We start from the raw sequence: 13,644 nt of genomic DNA on the forward strand, positions 1-13,644 counted from the left end.
CGGTGCCAGTGCCTTTAGAGGGCCCCTAAGGCCAAGGGAACGGGAGATCTCCGGGCAGGAGACAGGGAGCAGCCCAGCTCCTGCTCAGTTCCTCCCAGAAGAAGACATTTACTGGGAGCCACATTCACGGGGCATAGGGCAGGCACCGGGAGCGCGGAGAGCAGCGGAATTCCTGGTTAACAGCTTCGCCCTCCATCAGGAATGTCCTTTGTGCAGCGGGCAGGAGGAGCCAGGAGCTCTCCCCGGGCGGGATGGGGCTGAGTGGCTCACACTGCGACCCATCCTTGTGCCACCTTCACCCGGTGTCCCTGGGTGCTGCCACAGCCCAGCCCGGGGATGTGGCAGCTCCAAGTGCCTGTTGGTGCCAGAAGAGCCACCCTGGCACCCCCCGTGCCCCGGTGGCTGTCCCCGGCCTGCCCGTGTCACACACGTGTGCCTGCCATTGCCTCAAATAAGCAGCTAATCTCCATCAATCATAATTCCGGGCAATTAGCATAATTGGGCCATTTTGCACTTATCCTCGCCACGTGAGGCAGGAGCCACTCACGGCTCCACTTCACTGCGAGCTGCTCCTGTCCCCGGGGAGTCCCCAGGGCCATCGTGTGCCCCGGGGACAGAGCGGCCCCGCCGGGCGGGCAGCGGCTGCAGCAGCTCGGGGATGCTCGCTCCGGAGAGATGCGGGCAGGGAAAGCTCTGAAACACGGGGGAGACAGAGGGGACCTTCCCCTGCCATCTGGGGACACTCAAGCTCCTTTCTGCCACCCTAGGGCCCTGGCGGCCCTGGCAGCCTTGCAGTGGTGCTGATGCCACCGGGGTGTGGTGGGGGACAGGGCCAGCAGCCCCTGGTGGCCTTCTGCTGCCTGGCCAGGAGCAGCTGAGGGAGGGTGGGAAGCGGTGAGGCACCAGCGGGGGGATTAGGGGCCAGCAGATGGCTGGAGATGAAACATCTCACTGCGCCTTGTTTACAGCACCCTGTGAGCATCCACGGGCACCCTGGCACTGCCCGGGCTCTGTCCCTCCTTGGGCTGGGGCAGGATGGGGACAGGGACACGCTTCCACGTGGGAATGAGCAGTGCCAGTGGGATGAACAGGCTCCCACCTTGCTGTGCTGCACCGTCATTCCAATCAGCAGGGGAAGCTGGCAGTGCCCCCATTGCATCCCATTGCATCCCATTGCATCCGGGGTGGTGGCAGCCTGGGCACAGCCTGGGCACAGCCTGGGCACAGCCCGGTGCCCAGGGCCAGGGCAGCAGCCCAGGCCGGGTGCTCGCAGGCGGGCAGGGCTGAGCCGGGCATGAGGCTCGCTTCCCCTGCCAGCTGTGGGGCACATCTGGAGCGAGGGGGAGCGGCTCCCTCCCTGTGCCCGGCGGTGCCCGCGGCTCCTCTCCGGAGCCTCCCCGGGTGCCCGGTGGGCAGCAGGAGCCGCGACCGTGGCGGCGGAGTGTGGCCGGGGGTGACATCGGCTGTGTGCCACAGCTGGCACCGCCACCTGCCACCCTCGGGCCCTGCCACCCCCACGGGACGGGTCCCCCTGGAGCATCCTCGGATGTGCCAGCTCTGTCCCCACCACTTGCGCGCTATCCCTGCCAGGCCCTGCCAGGCCCTGCAGCTCCCCGGGGTGGTTGGCACCAGAACCTCCTCTGTGGCACACCCCAGGCTGGGGGATCGTCCCTGAGGGGCACCGGGGGGCTGGTGACACAGGGGGTGTGGAGAGTGACACTGGCAGTGGCAGGGCCGGGCTGGGTGCTGGGCACAGCCGCAGGGAGGTGGCACAGCTGCAGGAAGGTGGCACAGCTGCAGGGAGGTGGCACACATGCAGGGAGGTGGCACATGTGCAGGGAGGTGGCACACGTGCAGGGTGTGTCCCCCAGGGTGTCTGTGTGTCCCCTGTGTCTGTGTGTCCCCAAGGTATCTGTGTGTCCCTGTGTCTATGTGTCCCTGTGTCTGTGTGTCCCCAAGGTATCTGTGTGTCCCTGTGTCTATGTGTCCCTGTGTCTGTGTGTCCCTGGGTGTCTGTGTGTCCCCGAGGTGTCTGTGTGTCCCTGTGTCTATGTGTCCCTGTGTCTGTGTGTCCCCAAGGTGTCTGTGTGCCCCTGTGTCTGCTTGTCCTTGTGTCTGCGTGTCCCCAGGGTGTCTGTGCATCCCTGGGTTGCCCTGTGTGAAGGTTCCACAAGCCCAGGCCATCCCTGCACCCCGCCCAAATCCCCAAACCCCAAACCCCCAAATCCCAAACCCCCAAACCCCCAAACCCCACACCAGGCCCGTGCTCCCAGCACCCGCGGGGCAGAGCTGGATCTCCATGACGCCACCCCCGCCCGCCACGCCACCCGAGGACACCGGTGACACTCGGGGGGCTGCGTGCTCAGTCAGGGAGCCCCGACCCCGCCCCCCGCGGGCGTTTTGGGGTCAAATCCCCACAAATCAGCTGCGGGCTGGCGGAACGTCGGTGCGCGGAACGTTCGGGTCGCGGCGCCGCGTTCCCGCCGGAGCTGTTCGCGGCCGGAGCGGTCCCCCTGCGGCAGGTGAGGCCCGGCGGCGCCGGGACGGGCCGGGACGGGCACGGGATGGGCACGGGATGGGCACGGGATGGGCACGGGGTGGGCCCGGGGTGGGCACGGGATGGGCACGGGATGGGCACGGGATGGGCCCGGGGCGGGCCCGGGGTGGGCACGGGATGGGGCCGGGGTGGGCACGGGATGGGGCCGGGGTGGGCCCGGGGTGGGCACGGGATGGGTCCGGGTGGGCTCAGGGGTGGCCCCGGGATGTGCTCGGGGTGGGCCCGGGATGGGCACGGGATCCCCCGGGATGGCCCCGGGGTGGTCCCGGGGTGGGCCCGGGGTGGGCCCGGGTTGGGCCCGGGATGGGTTCAGGGTGGTCCCGGGATGGGCCCGGGGTGGGCCCGGGTTGGGCCCGGGATGGGCTCAGGGTGGTCCCGGGATGGGCCCGGGATGGGCTCGGCATGGGCCGGGATGGGCTCAGGATGGCCCCGAGTTGGGCCCGGGATGGGCTCGGGATGAGCTCAGGGTAGCCCCGGGTTGAGCTCGGGGTGGCCCCGGGATGGCCCAGGGCCGAGCCCAGCCGGGGCCTGCTGCCCTCGGGCCGGCCCGCTCGGCCCCGTCCCCGTGCCCTGCGCGGCCCCGGTTCCTCGGGGAGCTCGGCCCGGTTCTCGCCGAGTCCTGCTCCGCCGTGTGCCGTGAGTGGCTGCGGGCAGAGAGCCCCAGGGCGGGAATCGGTGCGGAATGAGAGGAGAATTCCTCTCCCTGCCAGGGTGGCAGGCCTGGCACAGGTGCCCAGAGCAGCTGGGGCTGCCCCTGCATCCTGGCAGTGTCCCAGGCCAGGCTGGACTTTGGGGTTTGGAGCACCTGGGGCAGTGGGAGGTGGGACTGGATGGGCTTTAAAGTCCCTTCCAACCCAAACTTTTCCCTTTTTTTTTGTTTTGTGAGAAGGGAAGAACAGTCAGCAGGCTGTATCAAATAATACCTCAGGCATTATTTGATGCCAAGTCCCTTGGTTACTTTATGATTTTCTAATAAAGTACTTTTGATGATTTTCTAAGAATGCAGCATTTTGATGTCTGTTGTAGAACAGCCAGGAATCCCTTTGTGTTCCCATGCCTGTAAATGAGGAAAGGGTGGGATCCTGCAGGTCAGGCTCGACTGGCAGTGCCACAGCCACAGCTGGAGCAGTGATTATTCCTGTAATAACTCACTTTGGAGCAGCTCGGAGTAACTCCAAGGATCATTTTACTCCAGGGAATGTGCTTTGTGCCCTTTATGCTCAGAATGTGCAGAGGGGGGTGCACAAAGTGCCCAGGGCTGTGCAGTGTGGGGCAGCTCCCAGTTTGCACTGGTTTTGTTGTGCTGGGAGCTGGGGAGAGCCCTGCAGCTGCTGTGAGATCTTCAACCTTGGGAGGAGGAGGAGGGCTTGGATTTTCTCCTTCAGGGGATTTGAACCTTCCCTTCCAAGGCAGCAGAGCCACATCTCTGCCCTCACCTTCCCCTGGGACCAGGGACAGACTTTGTTTCCCGATGTGCTGTGCTGGAGTTTGTGGCAGCAGCGATCCCTGAGCAGGGGAGGGGTGGCAAACAGCCCCTGGATTTGCCTCTCCTTGTACCCCACGTGGCTGCCCCCCAGCTCTGTAAAAGCCAGCGTTCCCAGGCCTGCCTGGAGGCGCTGCTGTCATTGCTCCATGAAACACAGGCTGGTGGGAATGGGGTAATTGATTTTTGGAAGGAGCTGGAGGAGCAGTGAGAGCGCTGAGAGCATCAGCCACGCTGGTCCTGGGCAAAACCACTTCCAGTTCATGGCCCTCATCATGCTCAGGGCACTGACACCTCGCCATGGCCACGGGCTCAGTTTAGGGTGTGGATTAGGTCGGGTTTTTGCATTTTGGTCTCTCCAGAGCAATGCAAAGACGTCACAGCAGCTCTGCCTTGAGCTGCTTTGTTTTTTTCCATGCCGGTGGCAAGTGTCAGGAGTTCCCACGGTCACCCCGCTCTGGGGCTGCAGCCTCTCTGCTCCCCCCCCCACAGATGTTTCCACCCTAAATCACAAGCTTGTTTTGCAGAAGCAGAAATTGAGGTTGATTTGCAAAAGAAAATCTCAGCAGGGCCAGTGTCTGGGTGGGGAAACGCTCCGAAGGTGGAGGGGAGAGACCGCAGGGCTCACGGAAAATCAACTCGTGCAGCCTGAGCTGAGGCAGCCCTGATCAGCTCTGCCCTGGGGAGCTGCTGGGCTGGCTCCCCTTTGTTCCAGCTCCTCCCCACGCTGGGAAGCTGGGCTGGGAGGCTCCTGGAGCTGAGCTGCTCCACTAATAGGCATTTATCAAAAAAAAAAAGCGAAAAACCAGGTTGTTATTGCTGGCATCGGGGAAGTGTCACGGACGCTCTCGGAGAGCGAGAGCTTGTCATCCTTTGGCTGCTTCCTCTTGTCATGGAACCTCTCTGGGGACGTTTTGGTGCTGATTGGATTCTGTGCAGCAGATCCCTCTCTCTCCTGCCACAGCCCTGTCCTCTCCTCTCTGCTTCTCCGTGCTGTGTGGAGAGGCTGCTCTGGGCTGAGCAGAGGGGTTTAGGGTTCTTCACAGAATCGTGGAAAGGACCTTAAAGCCCACCTCATCTCACCCCCTGCCTGCCAGCAGCCCAAGACACTGGAAGTTGTCAGGGGGTGGAACTGGATGGGCTTTGAGGTCCCTTCCATCCCAGATCGTCCTGGGATTCTGTGAAAGCTGGTTCATCATTTAAATCAGCTGGATTTTAGGGGTTGCAGGCTGTGCAGGGAGGGGTCTCTCCCTCCTGTTCCATCGTGGCAGCACCCAGGGATGCTCAGGCTGCCCAGGATGTGGCACTCTGAGGCAGGGACATAAATAATACAGTGGATATTATTCAAATGAGGGCTGCCACTTTGCCTGGGTGGGAATAACCCCCCTGGGTACTCCCTGCCCGTGCTGATGTGCTGCCATCTTTGCTTTCTGCAGAGTCGCTCCAGCCCGGCCATGCTGCTCCCCCTGCTCTTCCCGCAGCTGTGCCGGCCCCTCCGCTGCCTCCTGTCCCGCTGCACGGGGCACGGCAGCAGGGCTGGCTGTCCCCACAGGGCCCTGCACACAGCCTGGGCCACCTGCAGCAGCAACGTCACCCCTGTGTTCACCAGGGCCCCGGCCTTTGGGGACAAAGTGGCCATCGTGGACCGGAACGGGGAGCACACGTACAGGGACCTGCTGAGCCGCAGCCTGCACCTGTCCCAGGAGATCTGCAGGCTCCTGCAGTGCCCCGGCAGGGACCTGAAGGGAGAGAGGATCTCCTTCCTGTGCCCCAACGATGCCTCCTACGTGGTGGCCCAGTGGGCTTCGTGGATGAGCGGGGCCATAGCGGTGCCCCTGTACAGCAAGCACCCGGTGCCCCAGCTGGAGTACGTGATCCAGGACTCCCAGAGCGCCCTGCTCATCGCGGCCGAGGAATTCCTGGGGAAAATAACGCCCAGTGCCCACAAGCTGGGAGTCCCTGTGCTGCCCCTTGCCAGGTGTGGTGGTGGTGGATCCACGAGCCCTGCAGCCACGGAGGAGGGGCCCTTGCCAAGCTGTTCCTCGTGGAAGGACAGAGGAGCCATGATCATCTACACCAGCGGGACCACGGGGAGGCCCAAGGGTGTCCTCAGCACCCACGAGAACGTGCAGGCTGTGGTGAGTGCTGCTGCCCCCCCGCCAGGCTCATGCCAATCTTGGAATCTGGAGGGGATTTGGGGCTGCAAACACCTTTCCACTGCCAAATTCCTGCAGAGAGCTGTGGGGCTGCAGCTCTGGAGTCCTCCACGCTTGGAAGGTGAGCACACAGCAGCGTGTGAGGCTCTAAACCTTGGCCTGTTTGTGCTGCAGCTGCATCCTGAGGCAGGTGGATTCTCCTCCCTGCTTTCCTGGAAAGCAGAATGGATGAAACTTGTTGTAAAAAACCTGATTTCTTTGCAGTTTGCTTTCCTGCCCTCTGACTAGGGGAGAATCTTTGCTCCTAATTGGAAAATATCTTAGCCCAGCCCAGTGCTGTGTGAAGCCTGTGCATTATTCAGCTCTGTATCCCCAAGGCAAAAAAAATCCATTAGCTCTCAGAGCCAAAAGGAATTAAAAGTTTGAATAAGCCTGCTGCCTGTCTCACCACTTGGTTATCAGTGCCTGCAACTGCCAGCCTGCTGCCATTAGGGAAGGAGGGCAGGGAATGCAGGGGTGCCTGGAGAGCTGCTGCTGCCCTGGGTGCTCGGATCCTGCAGCATCCCGACAGGAATGAAAGCCTTGACGGATGGAGCCAGGGCTTGGCTATATTGGGCAAAGAATCTGTTCCCTCACAAATATGCTGAATATTTGGGGGGTGGCCTGAGCAGTCCCCATCCTTTGTGCTGTCCTGCAGGAAATCTAAAAGCTGCTTGCTGCCCTGTAGAAGAGGGTTGTGAGAGACACGACCAAATTCCACTGCTCAGATGCTTTTCTTATTTTTAGGTGGCTGGAAATAAGCTTTGCAGTTGCCAGCACTGGGCTCTGAAGGGCATTGTTGACCCAGAAACCTGATAATTATCCCTTCAGATAATTATCCCTTCAGAGCAGAGTGTTTTGGGAGCTTGATGCTCTCATAATTTTTACTAACATGAAACCTACTTTCTGTTTATCAGCAATTTCCTGCTCCTACTGATTATCCCTTACAGGTGCTAAAAGCCTGATGTCATCAGCGTCCTAACTATGGCAACAGAATTCTGGGAAAATTAGCTTTTTGATTACTATTTCTGCCAAATCTTCATGTGCAGCAGTAGCTTAATATTTTTGTATGTCCTACTTAAAATCATTGTTGATATTTCTCAGCAACAAGGAAGGGCTTTGCTGATTTAAAGACACATCCTGACAGGGTGCTGAAGGTGTTCCTTTTGTGCTCTTGCTGCTGTGGTGGGAATTTTTCTCCTGCTGATCCTAAAGGAAAGATTTTATACCCAGGCAGACCCGGGGGCTTGAATTTGGGGCTTGAATACCTCGGGAATACCTCGGGAAAATCTTTCCTCCAGCCCTAAGGCCACGCTGTTTGTTTTCTTCTGCAGACCACGGGGCTGGTTGAGAAGTGGGAGTGGAAGAAGGAGGATGTGATCCTGCACGTGCTGCCTCTGCACCACGTCCACGGGGTGATCAACAAGCTGCTGTGCCCGCTGTGGGTGGGAGCCACGTGCGTCATGTTCCCGGAATTCAGCGCGCACACGGTGAGCCCGGGCACTGCACCCGGAGCAGCCCTGGGAAGGAGCTCCTGAGGAATTCCAGCCCCTTTGGCCACTGGCTGGGTGTGGGTCACAGCACAGGGGAGTGGTTGGGTGCTCAGCCCAGGGTAAATGTGCTCGTCCATAGGGTGCAGCTCGTGTGTGATGTTGGGATGGGAATGCTGCACTGCCCCTCCCAGCCCTGGGCTGGGTGGACCCTTCTGTGCCCACTGAGAGTGTTTCCATCCAGAATTAGGGCTGTGGATTTATTTCTTTTTACTGCCAGGAAAGGTGGAAATACTGGGTTTTCTCATGTGTGTTAGTGATGTGCTGCTTGCTGCATTCTTTAGTGACTTGCATTTCCCAAAATCCTCAAAACACTGAGACTGGAAAAGACCACCCAGTCCATCCTCTGACCAATCCCCACTTTGTCTCCCAGCCCTGAGCACCGAGTGCCATATCCAGTCATTCCTTGGACATCTCCTGGGACAAGGGCTCCACCACCTCCCTGGGAAGCCCCTGCCAAATTTTCCCCTTCCAGTCCTACATCCTTAGTGTTTTGTATTGCATTACATGACAGAACACAGCCTTTTGAGATTTTTGCAGCCCATGTAAGGGAAATCCTGGTTTTCCTCACTTACATGGAAAGCTGGCTCTTCCTCTGTGGAGAAACAAGAGTTAACAGAGCTGTCGGTTTGGACTCAGTGATGTGAGAGAGAGTTTCCAGATCCAGATCTTCTTGCAGCTTTTAGGAAAAGTGGCAGGAGGGAAACCTTACTGGAATGATGCTGTTATAATGCTGTTTTCTATCTGAGCCAGGAAACAGCAGTGCCAGTGCTCCACTTCTCCTTTGTTCCCTGCAGCAGTGGCACACGGTGGGGAGAGGGGAAGGGCCAGGCAGCAGTAAAGGTGGAGCAGGTTCTACATTTCCCAGTCCCTGGGATCCAGCACCATCCATCCACGTCTCCCAGTGTGCTGGGTGGTGTCTGCAGTGTCACTCTTAAGGGACAGTTGGGTTTTCAGGTGCTGCTGCGTGGAACAGAAAGGAAACAGAAGTGTTGTCACTGCAGTTCCCTGGGAAAGCCAAAGGAGCCTGTGCTGGGTGACTGCCCAGGCTCCTCTCCCTGTGTTTATCCCTGTGCTGGGAAGGCTGGTCCCATGGAAAGGACAAAGTGCACAGGTGTGGGATCCACCTGGAAGCCTCTGGCTGTGCTGCTGCCAGGTGAGGGCGGGCAGCAGGGCCGGCTGATTCTTCATGGCTCATTTCTGCTTCTCAGAGCAGCAGCCACAGAAAATTCACACTTCTTCCTTTTTCTCTCAGGGTGCCTCTGACACCTGAGCACTGATCCTTTTTTTGGGGGGACAGCCCCGGAACCCCAGCAGGGCAGCTGTGCACTTCCAGAGTGAATTGGTAGGATGCTGTGGTCGAAGGCAGGACGATCCCTGGCTGCCATGGCCCGTGCTTTCACCCCAAATCACCCTCGCCGACGTTGGGGCGAGCCCAAGGGCTCGGGGTGCAGCTGGAGGTGCCGCTGAGAGCGGAGCAAAGCCTCTGGAGGGCGCGGTGCTCCACGTCCTGTGCCGCGGTGATCGATGCTCCCGCAGCCTCGGTTCTCCTCTGCTCCCTGCCGGCACCTGCACATCCGTGGGCTGACGCTGAGGGATGGGGTCGGGAGAGCAGGACCCCCCTCCTGCCTGCTCGCATCAAAGCTGTCCCCAAATGTGGCACCGGGGACAGCCCTGGGGGTGGCCGCTTGGCCCTGCAGCTGAACTTGGGCCGGGGGGGCTCTGGAGGATGGCATTGGCCTCTCTGTTTCCTCTCATTCCCGTTATTTTCCCGAGGGCGTCCCGTGGGAGCTGCAAGTGGTTTGATCGACACTCCAAAGCCAGCACGGGAGGGTAAATAAGGCTTTCTCCTGGAGTTTATTGCAGGCTGCCTTTCAGTTCCACTCTATTTTCACCAGCTGTTTACAAAGTGCCCTTTGCAACTGCAATCAGCTTGCAGCAAAGCAGCAGTGGAGGATTTTGCCAAAGGAGCCCGAGTTTTGCCGTGTGCTTTTTTTCCTTGGCTGCACCTTGAGAAAGCAGCCAATTATAGTGTGATATAAAGAAACTCGACTGGCAGCTAAAACACTTGACAGGCTGATCAAAACAAGGCGAGGAACTTACTCTCAACCTGCTGCAGACATATTTAGCCTTGAGTGATACTGGCAAAGGTTCAAGAGAAACCGCAGCAGCACGCCCGATGTGTGTTTGGTTTCTAATCACTAACACTTCATTATACAAAATAAATACTTTATTATTACAGTGTTTATTAAATTACATAATTTGCGGCGTGCCTTATAGTCGTGGATACAGATGGCAGTCTGGTTTTGGTGGTGGGAATAATGCTCTTTTTTTTCTTTTTTTTTTTTTTTTTCCCTGAGAAGACATTGCCAGCCCCAGACCACAGCTTGCTTGTCATTCCCCGCCGTGCAGGGGTAGGAGGTGGCAGCTTTCAGACCTTTATGCCTGTTTTTGGGAGCTGTCCAAGGAAAGGTTAAAAATCAGGACTGTGGCCTAGCCCAGTGTCCTGACCAACATCCTTCCCCTCACTAAAACAGCATCTGATGGCTGTGGCTACTGCTGAGGCCACGACAACTCGTTAAAGTGTGCTGAGGTGCCTCAAGCGTGAAAGTTGCTGCATAAAATCAGATTCTTTTTATTAAATGAGGACATCCATTACGCTGCACTAGCTACTGTACATGTTATAATTCACTTTATAGCACCATCTGTTAAGACTGTCTTGCTTAAGCTTTTCGTAGCATTTTTTTATTGCAAGTTATTAAAAAATATGGCTGCATCTATTAATCATTTATTAATAAAGGGTTTCTAAATGGACCCTTAGTTTCCAGAATTAGTCGACTCGTACGTGATGCACTGAGTCCTCTGGTGCTCCTTGGGGTGCAGTGTCTTCACAGGGAGCCCATGGGAGCAGCATCCAGTGCTCCTGTCCGTGCTTCTGGGGTCGGCAATGGCAGGGATGGCTGTGGGGGGAGACTCTGGAGCACAGGTGGGTATGGAGCAGGCAGGAGAACAGCAGTGAGCCCGAGGGGTGTTCTGCCAGCAGCTGTGTGGGGCATGGCTGGCTGTGATGTTACTGGTTTGCTGTTTCATTGGTTTTCACGGGTGAGAAGTGTGAGGGCAGAAACCTCCTGTGGAGCCAGAGCAAGCTGCAGCCTCAGCATCCGTTATCATCTTCCCTCCATATCCTGCTCCCAGGCTGAGTTTGCTCCTCCAGCTGCACTGTTCCTGTTGGCATTTCTCAGCTGCTGCTGACCTGTCCTAGGTGCTGGAGTAGAAATTTCTTGTCCAGGAGTAGGGATTTTAAAGGTGCTGTGTTTGGACAAATTTTGTGCACTGTGGTGACAGAGGTGAACAGGGAATGTCTCCGTTGAGGAAGGAGTGCAGGCTGAGCCTTCTCCTCCTGGCCAAGTGCTTTTGGAAGGCTCTGAGCACCAGGAGGACTTGCACCAAGCACCCTCTGGAGCATCCATTCCCAGTGACTGCCTCCCTCCATCTCCCTTCCTGCACGGTTGAGGCACAGCCTGTGGTGGGACTGTTGCTCTGTGGAAAAGTCAGAGTGTGGAGAGACAGAGCCGGGGCAGCCCAGGGTCCCCTGTGCTTGCTGTGACAGTCACACACTGATGTCCCCGTTCCAGACCAGGCACTCCTTGGACAGGACCATTTTGGAGCAAGTGGTGAGGTCAGTGTCTGGTTTTTGGACAGAGGATCCATTTTGGGCTTGAACAACAGGAAGAGCTTGTCTGTGCTTTGAACACCCCTGATCTTGCCTTGAGGAGAAGGTGTTCTAATGGCAAAAGGCTCCCTGTCAGCTCTCTGCATTGATAAACGTGAGAGCAGATCCTGGGAAGTCTTCCAGCCTCTTGTGCAGAGTGGGAAATAAGAGTAGTGAAGAACCTGAAGGAAGAAACTTGCTGTGCTGAGTGATGGGAGAAGCTGATGGAAATCTCCTCTGCGGGTGACCCAGCTGTGGCGTGTGCTGCCCGCTCGGCTCTGCTGGGCAGGGCTGAGCTGTGATGTGCTGCCTGTGCAGTGACAGCCCTGGCTGTGCCCTGCAGCCCCTTCCATGAGAAATATGCCAAGATGCAGATTCCCTGCAGTTCCAGGAGCTGCTGTTTCAGTGCCAGCCTCGCTGCGTGTCTGACTTGAGGTGCTCTGAGGATCAAGCCCTCTAAAAACCGTGCCCTGTTTTACAATGTCACACTCAAAGCTATCAAAATCATCTTGTTTGGACCCTTCTTTCTAGGGAAATAGGAGTGCTGTGTGCCCAGAGGTGGTGTGTGATTCAGGACAAGCTTTCCCTGGTGTCCTGTCCCCCGTGGCACCTTTTCCCGTGGCAGGAGGGAGCTGCAGGCCTGGCACAGGAGGAGTGAGAGGTGTTGCTCCGGGATGCTGCTGCATCGTGTGCTCACAGCCCTGAATTCCTGAAGGCCTGGGCTGTATCTGGGAGCAAACTTTGTCCTTGTCACTGGTGTTCTCTGTGAGCCAGGCTGGGCTGGGTGCTGGGGCTGTCTACCTTGGCAGGGCTGCACAGGGAGAGCCAGGGCTCGGCGTTGCTGTGGCCTCGGGGAAGGAGAAGCGTGCAGTGCACTGAGCCTCTCCCCTGGATCTGTCACTTCTGCAAACATCACTCTGGGCAGCTCTTTTGGTTTATTTTTAAAGGGAAAGCAAATCCAAGCAGAGGAGCCTGAGCTCCAATATCCAGGCACGCTGGGGATCACGGCCCCCATCCAGCTTCAGCTGGAGAGAGGCTGAAAGTCTTTTCATCTGTTAATGGGAGGCTTCAGAGGAGTAATTTTATTTCAGACTCAAAGAGGAGTCAGTGGAGGGAGGAGCAGGTCACTAGTGAATGGATTATGTTTGATCACTTCTCACAGACCTGGCTTTAAAAAGTTAGAGGTTTTCTTTCCCATCTCCCCAGATCTGCCGTCTGTCCTCAGCATCTGTTCCCAAGTAATGGCTTTTGATGTGTGTGGGGAAATATAAAAAATGGAACCAGAGCCTGTCATAGTTACTTATATTTCCAGGTCCTAGGGAAAGCACTTGCTCCTTTCAGTATGCCTCCAGCATAGGAAGGGTTTAAAAGCTTCAGCCTGGAATGCAGAGGGGCCATCAAACTGTGCTGATGAATAAATGATTAAAACCAGAGTCGCACAGAGCGCAAACAGTTTGGGGTTATAACAAACATGAGACGAAGCCACCGAGGGCCTGATTTCTCTTTGAAGAGAAGAATGTTTCTCTCTCTCTGCATATTGGTTGTGAAGTGTTGGAGGCTCAGTCCTTGGGAGAGAGCAGAGCTCCCCTTGGTGCTCTCCTACTTCATGTACATCTGCTTTTTTGGGATAATTTGGTGTTGGACGTGTGAGCGTGGTCCTGCAGTCCCTTGGCTGCTGCTGTTGAGTTACAGGAGCTGCCCACCCTTGTGTTTGGCACAGGATCTCACCAAACAAGCAGCTGCTTTGGCCACAGCCCTGTTGCTCCCACAGACATTCCAAAAATCACCGGCATCCCTTTTCCTCGATGGTGCTTCCCACATGGCAGCAGGCAGTGCTGAACACAGACCCATCTCCCCGAGCAAGAGGGAAGTAAAGGGCTGAGTTAACCTTGCATTAGAGGCATTGTTATTTTTGAAAAGGTTTGAAAAGATTCAATTACAACTGAAATTGGCACAATCATTTTATAGAAGAGAGGAGCTCTTGTGTCTGTCAATAGAGGCTGCACCGCGGGCTGGCTGTGATCCCTTTGTGGGCTGATGGAAAAATCCATGCTGATATTTGCTTGCTTTACAGCTTGTAGTTCTCTTGACTGGTTTTGGGAATCTTCTATCAGCTAAAATCTTACATGGTTTACCACATAACTGGG

At 57.1% G+C, this 13,644-nt stretch overlaps 1 protein-coding gene across 2 annotated transcripts in view; it reads left to right on the plus strand.

Annotated features, from left to right (window-relative positions):
• The first annotated feature begins 2,511 nt into the window (after window positions 1-2,511).
• ACSF3 (acyl-CoA synthetase family member 3) overlaps window positions 2,512-13,644 on the plus strand; it is a 51,742-nt gene continuing 40,609 nt past the window's right edge. For both annotated transcript variants that reach the window (XM_021526925.2, XM_077786399.1), the window contains exons 1-3: window positions 2,512-2,522; window positions 5,477-6,178; window positions 7,570-7,725. In XM_021526925.2, the coding sequence (XP_021382600.1) occupies window positions 5,495-6,178; window positions 7,570-7,725 (840 nt within the window). In that variant the 5' untranslated portion in view covers window positions 2,512-2,522; window positions 5,477-5,494. The remainder of the gene's footprint in view (window positions 2,523-5,476; window positions 6,179-7,569; window positions 7,726-13,644) is intronic.

The sequence above is a fragment of the Lonchura striata genome, chromosome 13, assembly GCF_046129695.1.
Source record: "Lonchura striata isolate bLonStr1 chromosome 13, bLonStr1.mat, whole genome shotgun sequence".
NCBI lineage: Eukaryota > Metazoa > Chordata > Aves > Passeriformes > Estrildidae > Lonchura > Lonchura striata.